This window comes from Indicator indicator, chromosome 10, assembly GCF_027791375.1.
Source record: "Indicator indicator isolate 239-I01 chromosome 10, UM_Iind_1.1, whole genome shotgun sequence".
Taxonomy (NCBI): Eukaryota; Metazoa; Chordata; class Aves; order Piciformes; family Indicatoridae; genus Indicator; species Indicator indicator.
In genome coordinates, this window is record NC_072019.1 from 32,995,133 (window position 1) to 33,015,404 (window position 20,272).

At 47.3% G+C, this 20,272-nt stretch overlaps 1 protein-coding gene across 1 annotated transcript in view; it reads right to left on the reverse strand.

The window, feature by feature from the left end:
• The window catches only part of DPYD (dihydropyrimidine dehydrogenase), a 605,351-nt gene that overhangs the window by 351,795 nt on the left and 233,284 nt on the right, over window positions 1-20,272 (reverse strand). The window contains exons 9-11 of the mRNA XM_054384577.1: window positions 4,695-4,802; window positions 3,460-3,629; window positions 1,162-1,372 (exon numbers count right to left, since the gene is read on the reverse strand). Coding sequence (XP_054240552.1) covers window positions 1,162-1,372; window positions 3,460-3,629; window positions 4,695-4,802 — 489 coding nt within the window. The remainder of the gene's footprint in view (window positions 1-1,161; window positions 1,373-3,459; window positions 3,630-4,694; window positions 4,803-20,272) is intronic.

The following is a 20,272-nucleotide window of genomic DNA, read 5'->3' on the forward strand; positions in this document are numbered from 1 at the left end:
CATAGGAAAAAAAATTCTTATCATTGTCATCAGACCCTCAAGTTCTGTTCTAAGAGGTATACCTAAAGGACAAAGAAATTCCTGTAAAGAGGACCAGTCTTGTTCAACATCGTTGTTGGTGACATGGACAGTGGCATTGAGTGCACCCTCAGCAAGTTTGCTGATGAGACCAAGCTGTGTGGTGCAGCAGACAGCTGGAGGGAAGGGATCCATCCAGAGGGACCTGGACAGGCTGCAGAGGTGAGCCCAAGCCAACCTCAGGAGGTTCAACAAGACCAAGTGCAAGGTCCTGCAGCTGGGTAGAGGCAATCCCAAGCACAACTACAGGCTGGGCAGGGACAGACTGGAGAGAAGCCCTGAGGAGAGGGACTTGGGGGTGCTGGGGGATGAGAACCTCACCAGGAGCCAGCAGTGAGCACTTGCAGCCCAGAGAGCCAAGCAGAGCCTGGGCTGCAGCAAGAGAAGTGTGGCCAGCAGGGCCAGGGAGGGGATTTTTCCCCTGCTACTCAGCTCTGGTGAGACCCCACCTGGAGTACTGCATCCAGTTCTGGAGCCTCTATTACAAGAGGGATATGGACATGCTGGAAGGTGTCCAGAGAAGGGCCACCAGGATGAGCCGAGCTGGAGCTCCTCTGCTATGAGGAGAGACTGAAAGAGTTGGGGCTGTTCAGTCTGGAGGAGTGAAGGCTCCAAGGTGACCTTCTTGTGGCTTTCAAGTATCTGAAGGGGGCTCCAAGAAAGCTGGGGAGGGACTCTTTAGGATATCAGTGAGTGACAGGACTGGGGGGAATGGAACAAAGCTGGAATTGGGGAGATTCAGACTGGATATAAGGAAGAAGTTCTTAACCATGAGAGTGGTGAGAGCCTGGAATGGGTTGTCCAGGGAGGTGGTTGAGGTCCCATCCCTGGAGGTGTTTAAGGCCAGGCTGGATGAGGCTCTGGCCAGCCTGCTGTAGTGTGAGGTGTCCCTGGGCATGGCAGGGGGGTTGGAAGTGGATGATCCTTGTGGTCCCTTCCAACCCTGACTGATTCTATAATTCCATCAGCAGGCAGGAGCTGCATGACCTCCAGAAGGCTCAGCTCACAAGGCTGTCAAGGGACAGCAACTGGCTGCAGCTAACCTGAGGACCAGCATTTGCAGGATGCATTAGCCAAGGTTACCTTTGTTGTCAGCTAAAATGGAGCCAAAGGCACTGATCACCACGTCAGCCTTCAGACGGACAACCTGATCTCCATCTTCTCTCCAGTTTCCATCCCCGTCTTGCTCCGTTCGGACAAACTCCATAGCAACGATGTGTCCACCTCTCAGCACAACTTTCCGAGGGGAAAGGAAAGGCAGAAATTCACATTTCTCTTCTTTGGCAAGTTCCATCTGGAGAGGAGAAGCAATACAATATGACTCCAAGATTGGTGTGTTTTTATGAAAGAAACAAAAGCCTTTTTTTTTTTTCCTCAAGATGTTACCATGCACCCTTCTGTTGCAGCGTCCCAGTTTGAGCTGGGTGCCTTTTAAAAGCAACCACAAAGTTGAGTCCTCCAGAAGGTACAGAGTGTCCAGGAGGTGTAATCTTTGTATTTCCTTCCATAAATCCTGCACCTCTAAAAATCTGACTGCAAAGTTATTCTCTTTCTTTCTTCCCTTTCTCCACCCTGGACACAGTGAGCTCCCTTATCTGGTGTGGGGGGAGGATGGTTCCAGTCTTATCTGCAGTCTTCAAGGCCAAACTAATTTTTGTGAAACAGATGACCAAACTACCATAAATCTCATGATAAAAAAGCATGCAATGCACTGATATCCTGAGACATACAAAAGTGTAAAATATGGAGACAGACTGAGGGAGTTGGGGCTGTTCAGTCTGGAGAAGAGAAAGCTCCAAGGAGACCTTCTTGTGGCCTTGCAGTATCTGAAGGGGGCTACAAGAAAGCTGGGGAGGGACTTTTGAGCGTGTCGGAGAGTGACAGGACTGGGGGGAATGGAGCAAAACTAGAAGTGGGAAGATTCAGATTGGATGTTAGGAAGAAGTTCTTCCCCAGGAGGGTGGTGAGACACTGGCACAGGTTGCCCAGGGAGGTGGTGGAAGCCTCATCCCTGGAGGTTTTTGCATCCAGGCTGGATGTGGCTGTGAGCAACCTGATCTGGTGTGAGGTGTCCCTGCCCATGGCAGGGGGGTTGGAACTGGATGATCCTTGAGGTCCCTTCCAATCCTGATGATTCTATGAAATAAGATCTCATCTGAAACAGCTTTCCTCTAGCACAGAAACATTGAAGAAGTAGAGTCAGTTTCAGAATGTGCGGATGTCCTGATGAATGCCAAAGCCAAACTAAAAATCAAATTGCACACTGAAATCTGTGGTGAGAAACCTTGCCATTGGCAGTGACTTGAAGCCAAAAATCACTATGAGCAATTTCCTTGCAAGATTTTATAGGCTCCTAAGGCAACATCAGGATCACTATGCAGTCAGAAGGTAACATTCTAGGATCTCAGCATGACCTGAGGAGTAGCCTGCAATTCTCAAATCACAGAATTATTGAGGCTGGCATAGACCTCTGAGATCACCAAGCCCAGCCTGTGACCTAACGCCACCACACTGACCAGACCATGGCACTGAGTGTCACATCCAAGCTTTGCTTAAACACCACCAGGGATGGCGACTCCACCACCTCCCTGGGCAGTCCATCCCAGTGTCTGATTCCCCTTTCCATGAAGAATTGCTGCTTAAATCCAACCTAACCTTCCTCTGGCACAGCTGCAGGCCATACCCTCTTGTCCTGTCACAAGCTGCCTGGGAGCAGAACCTGACCCCCACCTGACTATGACTTCCTTTCAGGTACTTGTAAAGACTGATAAGGTCCTCCCTGAGTCTCCTCTTCTCTAGGCTGAACACCCCCAGCTCCCTCTCCTCATCAGACTTTCCCTCCAGCCCCCTCACGACTCTGGTCACTCTTCTCTGGACCTCAAGATCTTTCTTGCAGTGAGTGGTCCAGAGCTGCACACAGTGCTGGAGGTGAGGCCTCACCAGTGCTGAGCACAAGGCAGAATTCCATCCCTGCTCCTGCTGGCCACACCATTCCTGATCCAGGCCAGGATGCCATTGGCCTTCCCTGCCCCCTGGGCACACTGCTGGCTCACATCCAGCCAGTTGTCAACCAAATGTCTGTTTGATCTCTGGAGTGCTTCCAAGATTAAAACTTTTACTGTATTTTCCAAGTCAGAGGAAATTCCACCCCTGATATGCAAACACATCCTTCTGACTTTACAAGAAACAGGCACAAACCTATTCACACAGAGCCTGCACCCAGTGAGCCTCAGCCCTTCAATTCACATTTACACATTCCAAGAGCATTTTGGTTAAAAGCCCCTTTAGGAGATGCCTTTTTAAGTGCCTACAGCATGCTTTCAGGCCCTGGTAGAAATAGCAAGCAACATTCCTTCCCATCAAGCTGGTGTTCAGTTTTACCTCTTCTGGGATAGCCCTGATATTAGTGAACCCCTTCCTGAAGACCACCGAGACGCGGCGAGCTCCGCAGCGCACGGCAGATGTTGCACAGTCAAAGGCAGTGTCTCCTGCACCCAGCACAATCACACTTCCATGGACTGATGGCAATGGAGAGTGACAGGCACACATCCCTGAAAGATGAAAGGAAAAAAAAAAAACCAAAAAAACCCCACATTTTCAAGCAGAGAAACCACTTCTGCATGACAGCTCAAAAGGTTCTTCTACTCAAAGCAGTGTAAAATTGCATCGTACCATTTCCAAGCATGGAGTGTCACTATCAAATTATTCTGCTTCAGTGAAAGACAGTTTTGGTCCCATTTTTAAGATACCTTCATATACATAATTTCATAGTCAGTACTCTAAGCAGCTGCAGCTTTCCAGCTGAAAAGAATCTGAATGACAACATGCTTGTAGCATTAGTGTGAGGTGTCCCTGCCCATGGCAGGAGGGTTGGAACTGGATGATCCTTGTGGTCCCTTCCAACCCTGATTCTATGATTGTGGGGCCTGACAGCTTGAAATCAGTATTGTCAGATCTTTTTATTAAAAAAGTAAGTTTCCCTCCTATCAGATCCTTTATCATCCCACTCTAGTTAAAAAACAAAACAAAACATCATTTTTTAACAGATTATAAGGAATAATACTTGTTCTTTTTCAAAAGATAACCTGCAGTTGATAGTTTTGTATAATAGTTTCTCAAAGCCAGGCCCCTCAGTTTTATGCTGAGCATGTCCAGAGAAGGGCCACCAGGATGAGCAGAGGGCTGGAGCTCCTCTGCTATGGAGACAGACTGAGAGAGTTGGGGTTGTTCAGTCTGGAGAAGAGAAGGCTCTGAGGTGACCTTCTGGTGGCCTTCCAGAATCTGAAAGGGGCTTACAGGAAAGATGGGGGGAAAGGAACAAAGCTGGAAGTGGGGAGATTCAGGCTGGACATGAGGAAGAAGTTCTTCCCCATGAGAGTGGTGAGAGCCTGGAATGGGTTGTCCAGGGAGGTGGTTGAGGTCCCATCCCTGGAGGTGTTTAAGGCCAGGCTGGATGAGGCTCTGGCCAGCCTGCTGTAGTGTGAGGTGTCCCTGCCCATGGCAGGGGGGTTGGAACTGGATGATCCTTGTGGTCCCTTCCAACCCTGACTGATTCTGTGATTCTAAGAACTCCTGATGACTTACTGAACACAACAACAAAACCAAATCCCACACACCTGGTTTACTTGCCATTGCTACCAAGGGTAGGAAGTCTTTAGAGGTGTAGAATCCTTGATCCATTCTCAGTCCTTGGAATATACTGTCTCTCTTTGGTTCTGGCAAACCTAGGATAGGATATTATAAGGCAGGTGAGAAGTACAAGGGAAATTTCAACAACCAATATATACCTCACATCCCATATACCTTCTCAAAACCATCCTCTGTACAAGCACTTGGTTATAATCTAAAGCTAAGTGGCTCAGCTTAGGTTAGTGTCCTAACTATAAACAAAGAATAGGAACTTTATGGAGATATTTGAGTAAAATTAAAAGAAAGTGGCCATTGGCTAGGAAAGAAAAATAATGCTAGGTTTATATAATGCCATTGGTTTGCTAATGAGGATAAAAGTTAGCTGCACAAACTATTCTGTCTCTTTTCCCTCTTTCTCTCTGTGATCTCTGCTTTTGCATTGCTCCCTCAGCTCTTTCCTGACCTTCTGCTGGTTGATATTATGTCTGTGAGGTATTGGGAATGAAAGGATAGGGAAGGGGAGAGGGGAGGTTGTGAGCAGCCCCCTGGATTTTCCAGAGGGTTCTGGGGAACAATTCAAAGGGGTCCCTTGTGCTGTTCCTGACCTGTAAATGTATCTATATATATTTTGTACATATTCATTGCATTTTATAATTCTAGATTTTTTGCTTGTTTTGTAAATACAGTTTCATTCTGCCTCCCCACCTGCTGAGCTAGTCTGATTTGGGGGTAATTCTCCAATTTTCTGGGGGGGGCAATTTCAACCCACCACACACTTTTACAAGTTCTCAGAGGTTCCTGCAGGAACCATCACAAATGGCTGTAGTTCCACCTTGGTGGTTTGCAGGTTACATGACTGGTGATCTTTGAGCAGCACTGGCACTTGGAAATATGGTTGTTGGACAATGTGTACTCATATAGCTTGTACCAAAGCAGATGCAGAGGAAAGGGTTAGAGAGAACAGGATACAGGAGGCTGTCATGGTAGGGCCATGACATGGCCCAGTACAAACCCAGACAGGCCTTAAGATGTCTAGACAAGGTCCCTTTCTCTCCCCTCCTTCCTGCAGAAAGACAAGGCAATGAGGGAAAAAGAACAAAGGGGACAGGACTCCTGCCTGGCTGGTAAACAAGTTGTTTATCTGGGGTGAGAGCATGAAGCTGACCACTGCTCCCCAGAGACAAGGTCTTTGTCTCTGCCTTTTATGGCTATAGCCTGGCAGAACACCTTCCACCGGGCAGCCACAGGTTAGCTTCAGTGCCCCACTGGACCAATCGATCTCTGGTGATTTGTATATATACAAGTGACTTGGTAGTCACCTTTGCCTTGGCCTTGCTTCAAGCCTTGCTCAAACCTTGCTTCAAACTTTGCTTTAAGCCTTGCTTAAGCCTTGCTTGCTTTCAAGCCTACTTGACCTGTCTCGTAGAAGCTGCCTCGAGTTGCCCTGCCCTGCCTCAAGTGCCTGGTCCAGACCCCGGGACATAGCCACGAGCCATACCCAGCAAGCCGGAGCAGCCATGAGCCTAGAAGCCAGATCCCCCTGGCCTGCTCCCCCTTGCCACCAGAGTGGTGCCGTGCCTCAGTTTCCCCCGCAGGAGCCAAGCCAGCTCCCGTCGTGAGCAGCGTCGTTCACTGCCTGCCGTCCGCTGCAGCCAGCCCAGCCTGGGCCCAGGCGCTGAACTCTCCTTGCCGGCAATCTGCCAGCGCCCGACGAGAGCGCCCCAGAGCTGACACAGCAGCAGCAGCAGCATCCCCCACGGGGGTCAAACCAGCTGTGAGGAATCAATTCACTGCCCTAGGGGTTGAAAGGTTCTGATCCAGCCTCCCCCCGCTGTAACTGAGCACTGCCTGCTCTCGGGGACCTTCTCCTTCCAAGTGACTGCCTCCCAGTTTGCATAGAATTGTTTGTGTCTTGCCCAGAGACTGCATCTGCCCATTCTAAATAGATATCCCAACCCTACAAGGATCCTATCCAATCAGTTCTGGCAATTTTCATTAATAAAGGGTTACTAATATTTTATTAATACCCATTTGCCATAGCTTTTATTACTGTTGTAAGGGCAATTAATAAATCTCCCCTTCCGAGACAGGGGTGTGAAAGCAAGGAAGCTACGGTGTAGGAGAAGACTCTTGTAAGCTTTTCTTATCCTGCTTTACCTACATGCTAATGGCAGTCTTATTACTGTGGAATGAATCCATCCTCTGTGCTTTGAGGCATTTTTCAATACAGCCAACTTCCAGACAATACAAATGAGACAATAACAAACAGCTTGACCCAAGAGGAGAGGAGGACAAATGGCAGGGTTGTAGATCTGTCTTATCTCTGAGATTTTGTATGTCATCTCCTTTTTTTTTCAAGATCTGTCTTACCTGTGAGTTTTTGTATGTCATCTTTTTTTTTTTTTTTTTCCATTCTTGATTTTAGGATCTCAGGTAGTGACAGGACTGGGGGGAACGGAACAAAGCTGCAAGTGGAGAGATTCAGGCTGGACGTAAGGAAGTTCTTCCCCATGAGAGTGGTGAGAGCCTGGAATGGGTTGTCCAGGGAGGTGGTTGAGGTCCCATCCCTGGAGGTGTTTAAGGCCAGGCTGGATGAGGCTCTGGCCAGCCTGCTGTAGTGTGAGGTGTCCCTGCCCATGGCAGGGGGGTTGGAAGTGGATGATCCTTGTGGTCCCTTCCAACCCTGACTGATTCTATGATTCTATGATTCTATGATTGTTTTCTTAACCCCCCAAAGTCCTTATTGGCTGACATCTGTTTACAGTTATTAATAGCACACATTTGTACAGAAGCTGCAGGGCCTTCACAATCAGTAACAGCAACAAATGCATTTTTGCCTCCAAGAAAGCAGCAGAAAACATCTTCCAATGATCAAAGGATATCTGCTCGTTGCCATCTGGCCAACACAAAAGCCCAGCCTAGCTGACACAGAAGTTAAAACATCCTTTGCATGCCAATGCAGTGATCTCTCATGGTGTTTTGCAACAGGGCCTTGGGTTTCATGTTTACAGCTAAACCCCCATAATATTATCAGAGTGTGCTAATTAATATTTGCATACAGAAACAGAGGAAATGTCAACAACTTTTCCAAGAAAACACACTAGAACCACTGAGCCCTCAGAGCAAGGAGGCAGAATTGGAGGATGCAAAGCAGTTTCTGTTCCCTCCATTCCCAGGCACAGATGTCAGCAGACTAACCTTACCCTGCTTTGAGACATACTGGTCTGGAAAACCCCAGTAACACCATGCTAGTGTCAACAGGAAAGGAGGACTGCACTTTGAGGAGAGCTATTCCAAGCAGGGAAGTTTTAAGGCCTTTTTATATTACTGAAGCAGCAAAAAATCTGTCTCATTGCAGCATGAGATCAGGACTCATTCATGAAAAAGCTTAGGGCCTTTTCATGAGTCACCCGAGATGAGAGAAGTTTCTTAAAGCTCTAAATCCTTGAATGAAGTTACTATAATACAAAGAGAAGAAGAAGAAGAAGTAGGAGAAGGAGAAGATAGGAGAAGAGGAAGGAGAAGAAGAAAGAATGAGAAAAAAGGAGAGGAAGAAGAAAGAAGGAAAAGAAAGGAAAAGAAAGAAGAAAGAAGGAGAAGAAGAAGAAAGGAGAGGAAGGAGAAGAAAGAAGGAGAGGAAGGAGAAGAAAGAAGGAGAAGGAGAGGAAGGAGAAGAAAGAAGGAGAGGAAGGAGAAGAAAGAAGGAGAGGAAGGAGAAGAAAGAAGGAGAGGAAGGAGAAGAAAGAAGGAGAGGTAGGAGAAGAAAGAAGGAGAGGAAGGAGAAGAAAGAAGGAGAGGAAGGAGAAGAAAGAAGGAGAGGAAGGAGAAGAAGGAGAGGTAGGAGAAGAAAGAAGGAGAGGTAGGAGAAGAAAGAAGGAGAGGAAGGAAAAGAAAGAAGGAGAGGTAGGAGAAGAAAGAAGGAGAGGAAGGAGAAGAAAGAAGGAGAAGGAGAGGAAGGAGAAGAAAGAAGGAGAGGAAGGAGAAGAAAGAAGGAGAAGGAGAGGAAGGAGAAGAAAGAAGGAGAGGAAGGAGAAGAAAGAAGGAGAAGGAGAGGAAGGAGAAGAAAGAAGGAGAGGAATGAGAAGAAAGAAGGAGAGGAAGGAGAAGAAAGAAGGAGAGGAAGGAGAAGAAAGAAGGAGAGGTAGGAGAAGAAAGAGGAGAGGAAGGAGAAGAAACAGAACAAGAAGAAGAAGAAAGAAAATCTATTTTTAATTTAAAAAATTTCAGTGAAGAAAATGCAAACATGTTCTTCACAGTTCTTATGTGGTCTGGTTAATCTCAAGTAATTTTTTTTTTACATGTGTGTAATAACTGCAGTGAAATAAACTTTTCCATTATTATCCTTAGCCCTAAGTTGTGCCCAGATAATAAATAAATGATCAGGAATGTGTTGGTTGCTGGAATCAGGTTGGTTGCTGCTGGCTCAGGTCCATGTTTCCCTTGGGTTTGGCCATGCCTGGGTAGATCAGGTTTTTCCACCTTAGGAAGGAGGGAATGGGTGCATGCCCCCCTATGCCATTTGCACCCCAGTGGTGAGCCCACCTTTTGTTTTCATGATGCCAAACTGGGGGGTTACAGATGACCATTTGTATGCCTATTTATATTGTTGGATTGTGACTCGCTGTGTTTTGATACTGTGGATCTTTTGTGTTTTGTGCTGTTAAAATGAAGCCTAAAGTGCTGCAGTTACTCTGTATTCAACAAGGACAAACAGCTCATAGAATGCTGAATGGAAAAGTCACAGTAATTAAAGCCTGGATTGCAGTAGGAGGCAATCTTACTGCTGCTTTACTATGGCACTAAGACTCAGCTGTGGTGTCGGTTTTGACTGGTGTTTGGTTTTGCCTTCCACTGCATTGGGGTGGAACACTGATGGGCTGCACAGTGCTAGAGTGTTGCTGAGGAGCTTGAGGAGGTTGAGAGACAGGCTGAGGGAGCTGGGGGTGTTCAGCCTGGAGAAGAGAAGGCGCAGGGGAGACCTAATAGCAGCCTGCCAGTACCTGAAGGGGGCTGCAGGAAGGATGGAGAGAGTCTGTTAGTAAAGGCCTGCAGGGACAGGATGAGGGACAATGGCTTCAAACTAGAGCAGAGCAGATTGAGATTGGATGTTAAGAACAAGTTCTTTATTATGAAGGTAGTGGAACACTGGAACAGGTTGCCCAGGGAGGTGGTTGAGGCTCCTTCTCTGGAGATATTGAAGGTGAGGCTGGACAGGGCTGTGGGCAACCTGATCTAGTTGGGGATGTCCCTGCTGACTGCAGAGGGGGTTGGACTGGATGAGCTTTGGAGGTCCCTTCCAACCCAGCCCATTCTGTGATCCTGTGATTCTATGTTCTCAGTGAATTCAAAAGGCTTACAAGCCAAATAAAAATACCCTGCTTTTTTTTTTTTTTTTGCATTTCAGAAATCTCATGGTTTTGAGCTCTTTCTTGATCTCTGTTTATTAAAAAAGAAATCATGACTCAGTTGCTGAACAGCTGACTGTCAAAATGCCACTGAGCCACACTTTGAGGAAAACAAGGTTAGGAAATAGCAGCATGCCCTGAACTTCCAGACCTTCAAATGCTGCACTTCCTGGGCAGACTGGAATACTGGCTACTGAAAAATTAATAATGGATATCTTAAGAGGCTCCCAGAAATACTCAGTGCTACTGAAAGTACAATATGTAAAATGCATTAAAGAGATGACTTTAAAAATGCATGGGGTTCAATATATGTATATATTGCTAAATCATCTGTGGGAAGAAGAGTACCTGGGAGAAAGCTCTGAGTGACTGCCTACAGGCAGGGGAAAGAACAATGCAACTCTTTCTCTTGAGGTATCCATATATCATCTCAGAGGCCTCAGTTTACTCTTGGGAGAAACACTCTTGCCATTAGTGAGATGCACAGCCTGCATTAAAGATAATTTCCCTTCTACCTAACGTCTATCCCTATTCAAACCCAAGGAGAGACACTCACAAACATGTTTTTTCCCCACTTATTTTTACTGTTTTATCATCTCTTAAGGAAGGTTATTTCATCTTTAACAGCAGCAGTAATTTAGATCACATAGGCTGGTGAAAGAGTGGAATCAGGGGAATGTTGCAATGTCTGTGGTTCAGATTTATAGAATCAAAGAATCATAGAATCAAAAAACGGTCCAGGCTGGAAGGGACCTCCAAAGCTCATCCAGTCCAACCCCTCTGCACTCAGCAGGGACATCCCCAATTAGATCAGGTTGCCCACAGCCCTGTCCAGCCTCACCTTCAATATCTCCAGGGAAGGAGCCTCAACCACCTCCCTGGGCAACCTCCCAAAGTAAACCTCCACCACCATCATAGTAAAGAACTTGTTCCTAACATCCAGTCTCAATCTGCTCTGCTCTAGTTTGAAGCCATTGTCCCTCATCCTGTCCCTGCAGGCCTTTGCAAACAGTCTCTCTCCATTCTTCTTGTAGCCCCCTTCAGGTACTGGCAGGTTGCTATTAGGTCTCCCTGGAGCCTTCTCTTCTCCAGGCTGAACACCCCCAGCTCCCTCAGCCTGTCCTCATAGCAGAGCTGCTCCAACCCCCTGAGCATTTTTGTGGCCCTCCTCTGGACCCTCTCCATCAGGTCCATGTCCTTCCTGTGCTGAAGGCTCCAGACCTGTACACAGTACTCCAGGTGAGGTCTCACCAGAGCACAGTGGCAGAATCTCTGGCTCTGCTGGCAGCACTGCTTTGGATGCAGCCCAGGGTGTGATTGGCCTTCAGTGCTGCAAGCTCACACTGCCTGCTCCTGTCCAGCTTCTCATCCATCAGTACACCTAAGTCCTTTTCCTCAGGCCTGCTTTCTGTCACCTCCTTCCCCAATGAGGATTGTTCCAGCCCAGGTGCAGGACCCTGCACTTGCTCTTGAGGTTCACCTGGTCCACCTCTCCAGGTCCCTCTAGATGCCATGCTGTCCCCCTGCTGCATCAACAGCACCACTCAGCTCAGTGTCCTCTGCACACTTGCTGATGGTGCATTCCATCTCACTGTCTATGTCACTAGTTTGGTGTCACTGAAATCAAAGGGGTTGGATTAAGGATGCATTGGATTCAAAAAGGATTAGCCTGGCAGATATGACAAAAAACCAACCAACCAAAAAAACCTAACATGGCATTTTCTGCTTTCTATTTTGCTATTTTAATGTTGCTGAAAACCCCATGAAAGCCCATTCTGCCATACTTACACTTGAAGAAAATGCAGGGGAGGTTTTTTTTTCCTCTTGTACCTAGAAACACCTGGCCTCAAGCTCTTTGCTAAGCATCTGCTGTAGGTTGTGCTGGACGAATCTTCTTTCGCTGTTCAATATTTGCTCTTGTAATGACTGCATTTCATTTTGTTTAGAGAGACAGAGCACTTCTTAAAGCCAGGAGGCTAGCAAAGAAAGAGGCAAAGGCAGACAAGCAGAGAAAGAGATCAAGAACCGATAAGATCCACTTTAGACAGATAGCATTTCAGAATAAACAGCCACCCCACAGAAGTATGTTTTACAGCCAGATCAAATATTGATATATAGCCAACAGCCTCTCAGGAGAGAGAACACTTGACAAAAAGCAGCTCTGGAGGAAAAATGCAGTCTTGAGCAAAGGGGCTTTAGAGAAGACATAAAAAAATAAACCAAACCCGAAAAAACAAACAGTCACCTACAAAAGAGATGATTCAGGCCAAAATAATGAACCAAGAGAAATGTCCTTTGAAGATAAATCAGAGAGATCTTTTAGCAAAAGGGAATTCACACACTACTACAGAATAGCCAGGAGCCACCCAAGAGAAAATGCTTACAAAAGCATGAGGTTTTTCCCCGAGGTTTGGGGCTGAAGCTAAAGGCAGTTAGCTCTCTGCTCTCCACTCTCACCTGCAAGTCATCTAAAAGGCTTTTTAAATTATTTATTGCTTTGCATTTCTTGTCCTGGAACAATATTTTACCATTCCAGGTCTCCTGTCTTTAAAATAACCTGTATCAAAGATCTAATGATTGCAATTATTTCTGTCACCTGCACTCTTCTGAACAGCAGCCAGGAGGAGGCAGATAGTTCCACTGGTGCTGCACACCCATGACCCCTGCCTTTTGCAGCTAAAGCTCTGCCCTTCCTGAAGCCTCAGTCCCCTCACCTGCTGGTGCCAAGGAATAAAGCTTCAGAAGAAGCTTCTTATCAAGATCCAACCCTGGAGGTTTTTGCAGCCAGGCTGGATGTGGCTCTGAGCAACCTGATGTAGTGTGAGGTGTCCCTGGCCATGGCAGGGGGGTTGGACCTGGATGATCCTTGAGGTCCCTTCCAACCCTGACAATTCTGTGATTCTATGATCCTATACTCTTCCCTCTTGCAATATTGGCATGTGTTCATTTTCTGAAGTGGTGAAAAGTCCACTGTCTCCATTTATAAAGACAGAATTTAAATCCTCTCCCAATTCCCTAGTCCAGATTAAATAGGAATCACTAAATGATGAGAGTCAATTTGTCACATACAGCAGGCAATAGACCAGAGTGCTACAGAGGGATGCAGGGGATCTGCATGCAGAGCAATGCAGCTGCTCTGCTTGCCTGATGCAGCAAATACATCAAGGCACATCAACACATCAATCAGCTAACTCTGCAAAGGAAATAAATACTGCTGCCATTATGGTAACTAGGAGCCTGGCCTGGAAAGCAAAAGTAAAGCTAGAGTAAAGGCACAGCATCTCTCTCTCTCTCTCCTGTTTTGATCACCACCCCTTGTAAGAGACTAAATCTTGTCTCTCTCGATGTGAATCGACAAAGACAAAATCACCTTTGCTTACCAGACAGCTGCCTGGGCAGGGCTGTGGTGCAGAGAGCACCTGAAATATGCAAACACATCCTGGCCTGATAGCCCAGGGTGGAGGCTCTCTCTCCTGGTGCTGGACCCCCGCAGGCACAAGGCTCCCTGGAAGGTTCTGACAAAAGGTAAGATTGCTGTGAAGGACCTGCCTGATGGGTCAGCTCTGCCCACTGACAACGCACCTGGCAGGAGCTTGTGCATTACTGTGACTGGGGTGTGGGCCAGGGGGAGCTGCCATTCACTGAATAAAAGACACTAAGCCTTAGCAGAGAGAAAAACAGACATCACCATGCAGCCTGGAAGCAGCTGCCCAGGAACCCTCTCTTCACCATGCCCCACCAGTACCCTTCCTTGGCAGGACCATGCCGTGCCCGAAGTTTTGCCTGCTGTAAGAAGAAAAGAAGAAGTCCTTGGGAAGAGAAAAGACATCTTTACTGAAGACACCACATGCTGGAGCTGCTCAGAGAAGGACTTGGACTTTAGGATCTCTCCTTCTCTCCTCCAACTGAGGACAGTGGAAGACAAGGACATCTTTCTCTCTGCCTGCTCTCCTCCAAGCCAAAGCAGCAGCACCCTTCCCCGGACCTCCTCCAGCCAAAGAAATCATCTTGGGAAAGGGGTGGTGGTGAGGATATAATCCCTTTCCTGCTCTCTTTCTTTCTCCATTTTTCCTCTCTCTGTCTCTTCCTCCTTCTGTTCTGTCCACTTTATCCTTTAATAAATAACCTCGGGTTTGGTATTTGGCCTTGCTTGTGCCTTTGACTTCCCAACATGGAAAAGGACTGAGTCTCTCTGCTTAGAATCATCGAATCATAGAATCAGTCAGGATTGGAAGGGACCACAAGGATCATCCAGTTCCAACACCCCTGCCATGGGCAGGGACACCTCACACTACAGCAGGCTGGCCAGAGCCTCATCCAGCCTGGCTGCAAACACCTCCAGGGATGGGACCTCAACCACCTTCCTGGACAACCCATTCCAGGCTCTCACCACTCTCATGGGGAAGAACTTCTTCCTCACATCCAGCCTGAATCTCCCCAATTCCAGCTTTGTTCCATTCCCCCCAGTCCTGTCACTCCCTGACACCCTCAAAAGTCCCTCCCCAGCTTTCTTGTAGCCCCCTTCAGATACTGGAAGGCCACAAGAAGGTCACCTCAGAGCCTTCTCTTCTCCAGACTGAACAGCCCCAACTCTTTCAGTCTGTCCTCATAGCAGAGCAGCTCCAGCCTTCTGCTCATCCTCATGGCCTTCTCTGGACACTTTCCAACACCTCTTGTAACAGAGGCTCCAGAACTGGACACAGAGCTCCAGGTGGGGTCTCAGCAGAGTGGAGCAGAGGGGGAGAATCCCCTCCCTGGCCCTGCTGGCCACACTTCTCTTGCTGCAGCCCAGGCTCTGCTTGGCTCTCTGGGCTGCAAGTGCTCACTGCTGGCTTCTGTTGAGCTTCTCATCCCCCAACACCCCCAAGGCCTTTTCTTCAGGGCTGCTCTCCAGCCAGTCCCTGCCCAGCCTATATCAGTGTTTGGGATTGCCCTGACCCAGCTGCAGGACCTTGCACTTGGTCTTGTTGAACCTCATGAGGTTGGCTTGGGCTCACCCCTGCAGCCTGTCCAGGTCCCTCTGGATGGATCCCTTCCCTCCAGCTTTCAGCTGCACCACACAGCTTGGTGTCATTGGTGAACTTGCTGAGGGAGCCTCAATGCCTCTGTCCATGTCACCAACAAAGATGTTGAACAAGCCTGGTCCCAGGACTGATCCCTGAGGGACTCCACTTGCCACTGGCCTCCACTTGGCCGTGGACCCATTGACAGCCACTCTTTGGATATGGCCATCAAGCCAGTTCTTTACCCATCTAATGGTCCATCCATCAAACTCAGACTCCATCAGCTTGGAGAGCAGGATGTGGTGCTGGAGACCAGGAAGCACACACATGTGACCTGGGCAAAAGAGCCAGGCAAGGCTGATGGACAGAGACTGATCCAAACGCCAGAGAGTGACTGCCATGGGCTGATAAGTTATTTTTGTTAACATTTGGTTAGATGGGATTTTTGTTTTCTTTTGTTTTCTTGAAGATGTGCTATAAGCAGATAGAGAGCTCAGATGATGGTGCTTTAAATGCAGGTGTCTAAATCTCCCCTTTTTACTCTTTTACAGAGCCCTTTTGAATTCTCAGCAAAGCACCCACCTTGCCCCACCTTCTTCCTGTTTTAAGCACCCAGTGCTCCAACTTTTCTCCTTGCTTTTACCACAGGAAAACCTTTCAGATTAACACTTCTGATAGCCTTTCACACTTGCCCGGAGAGTTTCAGCTACAGGTACCATATGGTCAGAGTGTGACTACAGAGGTGCATGGCAGAGAAGAAAAGAGTATATTCTAAATTCCAAGCACATAAACACCCTTTAACATTTCTGAATGCTCTGTTCTTCAGCAGGTCTGGGGAAATGGAGATCAAAATCGATATATTTAAAGCAGTTTTATTTTGTGCCACACAAGCCATGAATTGTATAAACAGGACCAGGAGTTTGAAGCACATTGAAGCATTTTCTTCAAACAACGACACTGAAACAGCAAATTGTTGCAGCCACTGTTCTGAGGGCAGCTGCTGGATGTGTGCAGAGTGCAGCATTCCTTAGCTGACCAATTCCTTAGCTGCCTAGAGCCAAGCAATCACGTCCCATGGGTGCCAAAAACAACAGTCTCACATTGGCACCCTTGGATTGGAACAGGCTGCAGAAGCCACCTCCTTGGCATGCTGGCACCTCTCATTGGGAAAAGATTTCAGCTGATAGATGTGGTTGGGTTTTACTGGTTAAGGGATTGATAACAAAGAGTATAAAAACCAACCACTCTGAGCAACAGTCACTTCATTTAGGGCTGCTAAGGACTTCTGCTTCTGTTAGTTGGCTTCTTCTGGACAGGGCTTTGGTTTAGGGATGCTGCTAGGGATATGCTCAGGACTTCTGTTAGCTGCTTTGTCTGTTAAGGGCTTGCAGGACTTCTGCTGTGAAGGACACTCTGAGACTCTGTAGTGCTGGGGATTCTACAGTGCAGCAATAAAGGTCTTCTGGGAGGACTCTCGAGATTCTTTGCTCTCTGCATTCCTGGAATCTCATTGCCCTATGGCAGCAGGATTTGTGCCTTCATTCATCACCCAATACCCCCTGAACCAGGGGAGAAAAACAACCCAAATTCTCATGTCTGTCAAATGTGCAGTTTTCCCTAGATGTGGCAGAACCTATTCATATGAAGCTGCATATTTGTCTTGAAGAAGCCACATTCACTTGTATCACTGTGGACAATGCCTTATGAGGAGAGGCTGAGGGACCTGGGGCTTTTTAGTCTGGAAAAGAGAAGAAGAGGGGACTTAATAAATGTTTATAAATATCTGAGAGCTGGGGGTCAGGAGGGAGGGGACAGGCTCTGCTCACTTGCTCCCTGTGATAGGACAAGGAGCAATGGATGTAAGCTGCAGCACAGGAGGTTCCACCTCAACACAAGGGGGAAGTTCTTTACTGTGAGGGTCCCAGAGCACTGGAACAGGCTGCCCAGAGAGGTTGTGGAGTCTCCTTCTCTGGAGACTTTCAAGGCCCATCTGGATGTGTTCCTCTGTGACCTGAGCTAGATTCTATGATCCTGCTCTGGCAGGGGGGTTGGACTCGATGATCTCCTTGGGTCGCTTCCAACCCCTGCCATCCTGTGACCCTGTGATCCTGTGACAATAAAGCTGTGCATGGATCACTATGACATCATTCAGGTATGAACCATGCTGCATTGCATTATATTGATACACCATAAGGTGTTGTGCAAATGTGGTACCTGAGCTGTGCCACACAGCTGATTGCCCTGAAGTGCACCCTTACAATTCCTGCCATGCCCTGAATCAGAAATGGAGCCAGAAATAAACCCTCTGGCCTCTCCTCAAGCACTGTGTGCAGCTCTGAGCCTCTCACTTCAGGAAGGATCTTGAGGTGCTGCAGCAGGTCTAGAGGATAGCAACCAGACTGGTGAGGGGGCTGGAGGGGAAGTCTGATGAGGAGAGGCTGAGGCAGCTGGGGGTGTTCAGCCTGGAGAAGAGGAGACTCAGGGGGGACCTTATCACTCTCTACAACTACCTGAAGGGAAGTTGGGGGGGTCAGGTGTGGGTCAGGCTCTGCTCCCAGGCACCTTGTGACAGGACAAGAGGGCATGGCCTGAAGCTGTGCCAGGGGAGGGTTAGGTTGGATGTTAGGAAGCACTTCCTGACAGAATGGCACTGGGATGGACTGCCCAGGGAGGTGGTGGAGTCACTGCCCCTGGAGGTGTTTAAGCAAAGCTTGGCTGTGGCACTTGGTGGCAGGGTTTAGCTGCTGTGGTGGTGTTAGGTCATAGGCTGGGCTTGGTGATCTCAGAGGTCTTGTCCAGCCTCAGTTGTTCTGTGATTCTGTGACCTAAAGAGTCACTCTCTTTACATTTGTAAAGGTTCCATTTGGAAAGACCAAGTGTGCAGCAAAGCTGCAAATGCTCTGCAGGTGGCTCAGCTTCTCTCAAGGTCAGTCCATTAGTGATTAACACATTAGTAAATACTTTTGAGGCTTGTGTTTTTAAAGGATATCTCTCCTTTTGCTGGATAATATTTTTTTTTATGGTGGCAGCACTGTTCTTTCCTGTTGTGAAGTTCAATAGAGTTATGTTTTCTAGGTGGTGGCTATTTTGTTGTTGTTGTATGCTATGTATGTTGATGGAGATAAGTGTTTTAATTACTTTTTTAATGTCTATGCTTTTGTATTTTCTTCCTCTCTCTGTTTATTTCCTGCTGTTGAGATTACTGCCTCATCTCCACAGCAGGTGGCTCTTTCAAATTTGTTTTCTTTGTAAGTCTGGTAGATTTATTTTGCAATATAACTGCTCCTTTTTACTGTCTTTTATTAATTATTTCTTTACTTTGGAGCAGGCACACTCCCAAGGTTTGTATAAGTGATTCCCTAAGGATGGCTTAAGGCCTTGTTCATGGAAAAAGAAAAGGGAAAAAAAAGTAAAAGAAACATGAGATACTTCAATTAGCCTTTGCTAACCCTCAAGTCAAAATGAAGACTGTGCAGAGCACATGTTAAAGAACACCCTTCACATCTGTCTACAAGAGCCATACACAACCTCTGCAGTGCATCTGATCTGAACAGCTATGTCCATACCACAATGTCTTTTATAAACTGATATCAGAAGAAGCAGCTGAGCCTGGATGCAAGGCAGTCTGTAAGTCTCACACCTTACTTTGTTGCTACATTAGACACAGACACAAGGACCTAAGGTCTTGCAAGTGATATTGAAATAGTCAGACCAGCCAGAACTAAATTTGTTCTTAAACTCCAATTTTTCTCTGAAGCCAGTTCTGCAATCCTAGTTTTGATGTAGCAATGTGCTCTTGTGGCCAAGAAGGCCAGTGCCATCCTGGGGTGGATTAGAAGGGTTGTGGTTTGCAAGTCGAGAGAGATTCTCCTCCCTCTCTACTCTGCCCTGCTGAGGCTGCTTCTGGAGTGTTGTGTCCAGCTCTGGGTCCCTCAGTTCAAGAAGGACCTCAGGGAACTGCTTGAGAGAGTCCAGTGCAGAGCTACAAAAATGTTTCGGGGAGTGGAATTGGATGATCCTTGAGGTGCCTTCCAACCCTGACAATTCCATGATTCTGTCACTTGCTGAAATGTGGAGATTGCTATGAAGTAAGCCTCACCACAAAGAAGGATGAATGCAGAAGTCAGCTTACCTTCCCTCTGGTTCTGTTCTGCCTGCTATTGTTTATTGCAGGACTTAAAGCACCACTACAGTTGGCTATGAATCTTGATTTGCAGAACATAAGAGTTCTGTAAATTGTAACACAAAGCAACTGAAGAAACATCTGCTGTAAAAAAAATGAAGTGGAATAATGCTGCAAAGCTTTCTTATGTCATCTTGGTAACATTTATTATACTGGTGACAAAGCTGAAAAGGTCACTAGCAAAAATGCATTTAGGAGTCCCAGCCAAATCAATCTCTTAGCAGAAGAATTTACCATCCCTCCCAGGAACAGAGCCTGCCCCAGCCTGCTTAACAACAGAGCTCAACTGGATTTTCAGTCCTGATGGGAATTTGCTGACTTCTCACCACTGTTACAAGCTGTCATCATTCAGGAGCACCCTTGACCTGGCATAGCAGGGATGCTGAAGTTTAAGCTCTGACAGGCTAATGTTGTCCGTTCCTTTCCCTCTGCCTTCTACAAGTTTGTTCCCAGGTCTGGCATGCCAAGAGAAAGGCACAGTGGGGGCTAGTTTCATCCAGACACCAGCCAGATAGAATTTGTCAGTGGGATTCGTTGCACCATGCTAGAGAAGAAGAAACTGACCCCACTACTTCCTTCTGTTCAGTAAGTGGTGATAAGGTGGCCACAAGAGCCACATAACCTCCTTGGGGACTGTCTGTCAGCAACTTGAAGGACACAAATATCATCTCAGAAACCATATGCTGCAGTAAAGTGATTTTTATACAGTGTAAAAAAATCCAAATACATGGGAGAAAAAGCAAAGCCACAAAAATGATGAGGGGAGTGGAAGATCTTCCTTATGAGGAGAGCCTGAGGGAGCTGAGGGCTCTGTAGCTTGGAGAGGAGGAGCCTGAGAGGTGACCTCATTGCTGTTGATAAAGATGTGCAGGGGGAGTGCCCAGAGGCTGGAGCCAGGCTCTGCTGGGTGATGCCCAATGCCAGCACAAGGGGCAGTGGTGGAAGCTGAGGCAGAGGAAGTTCCATGGAAACAG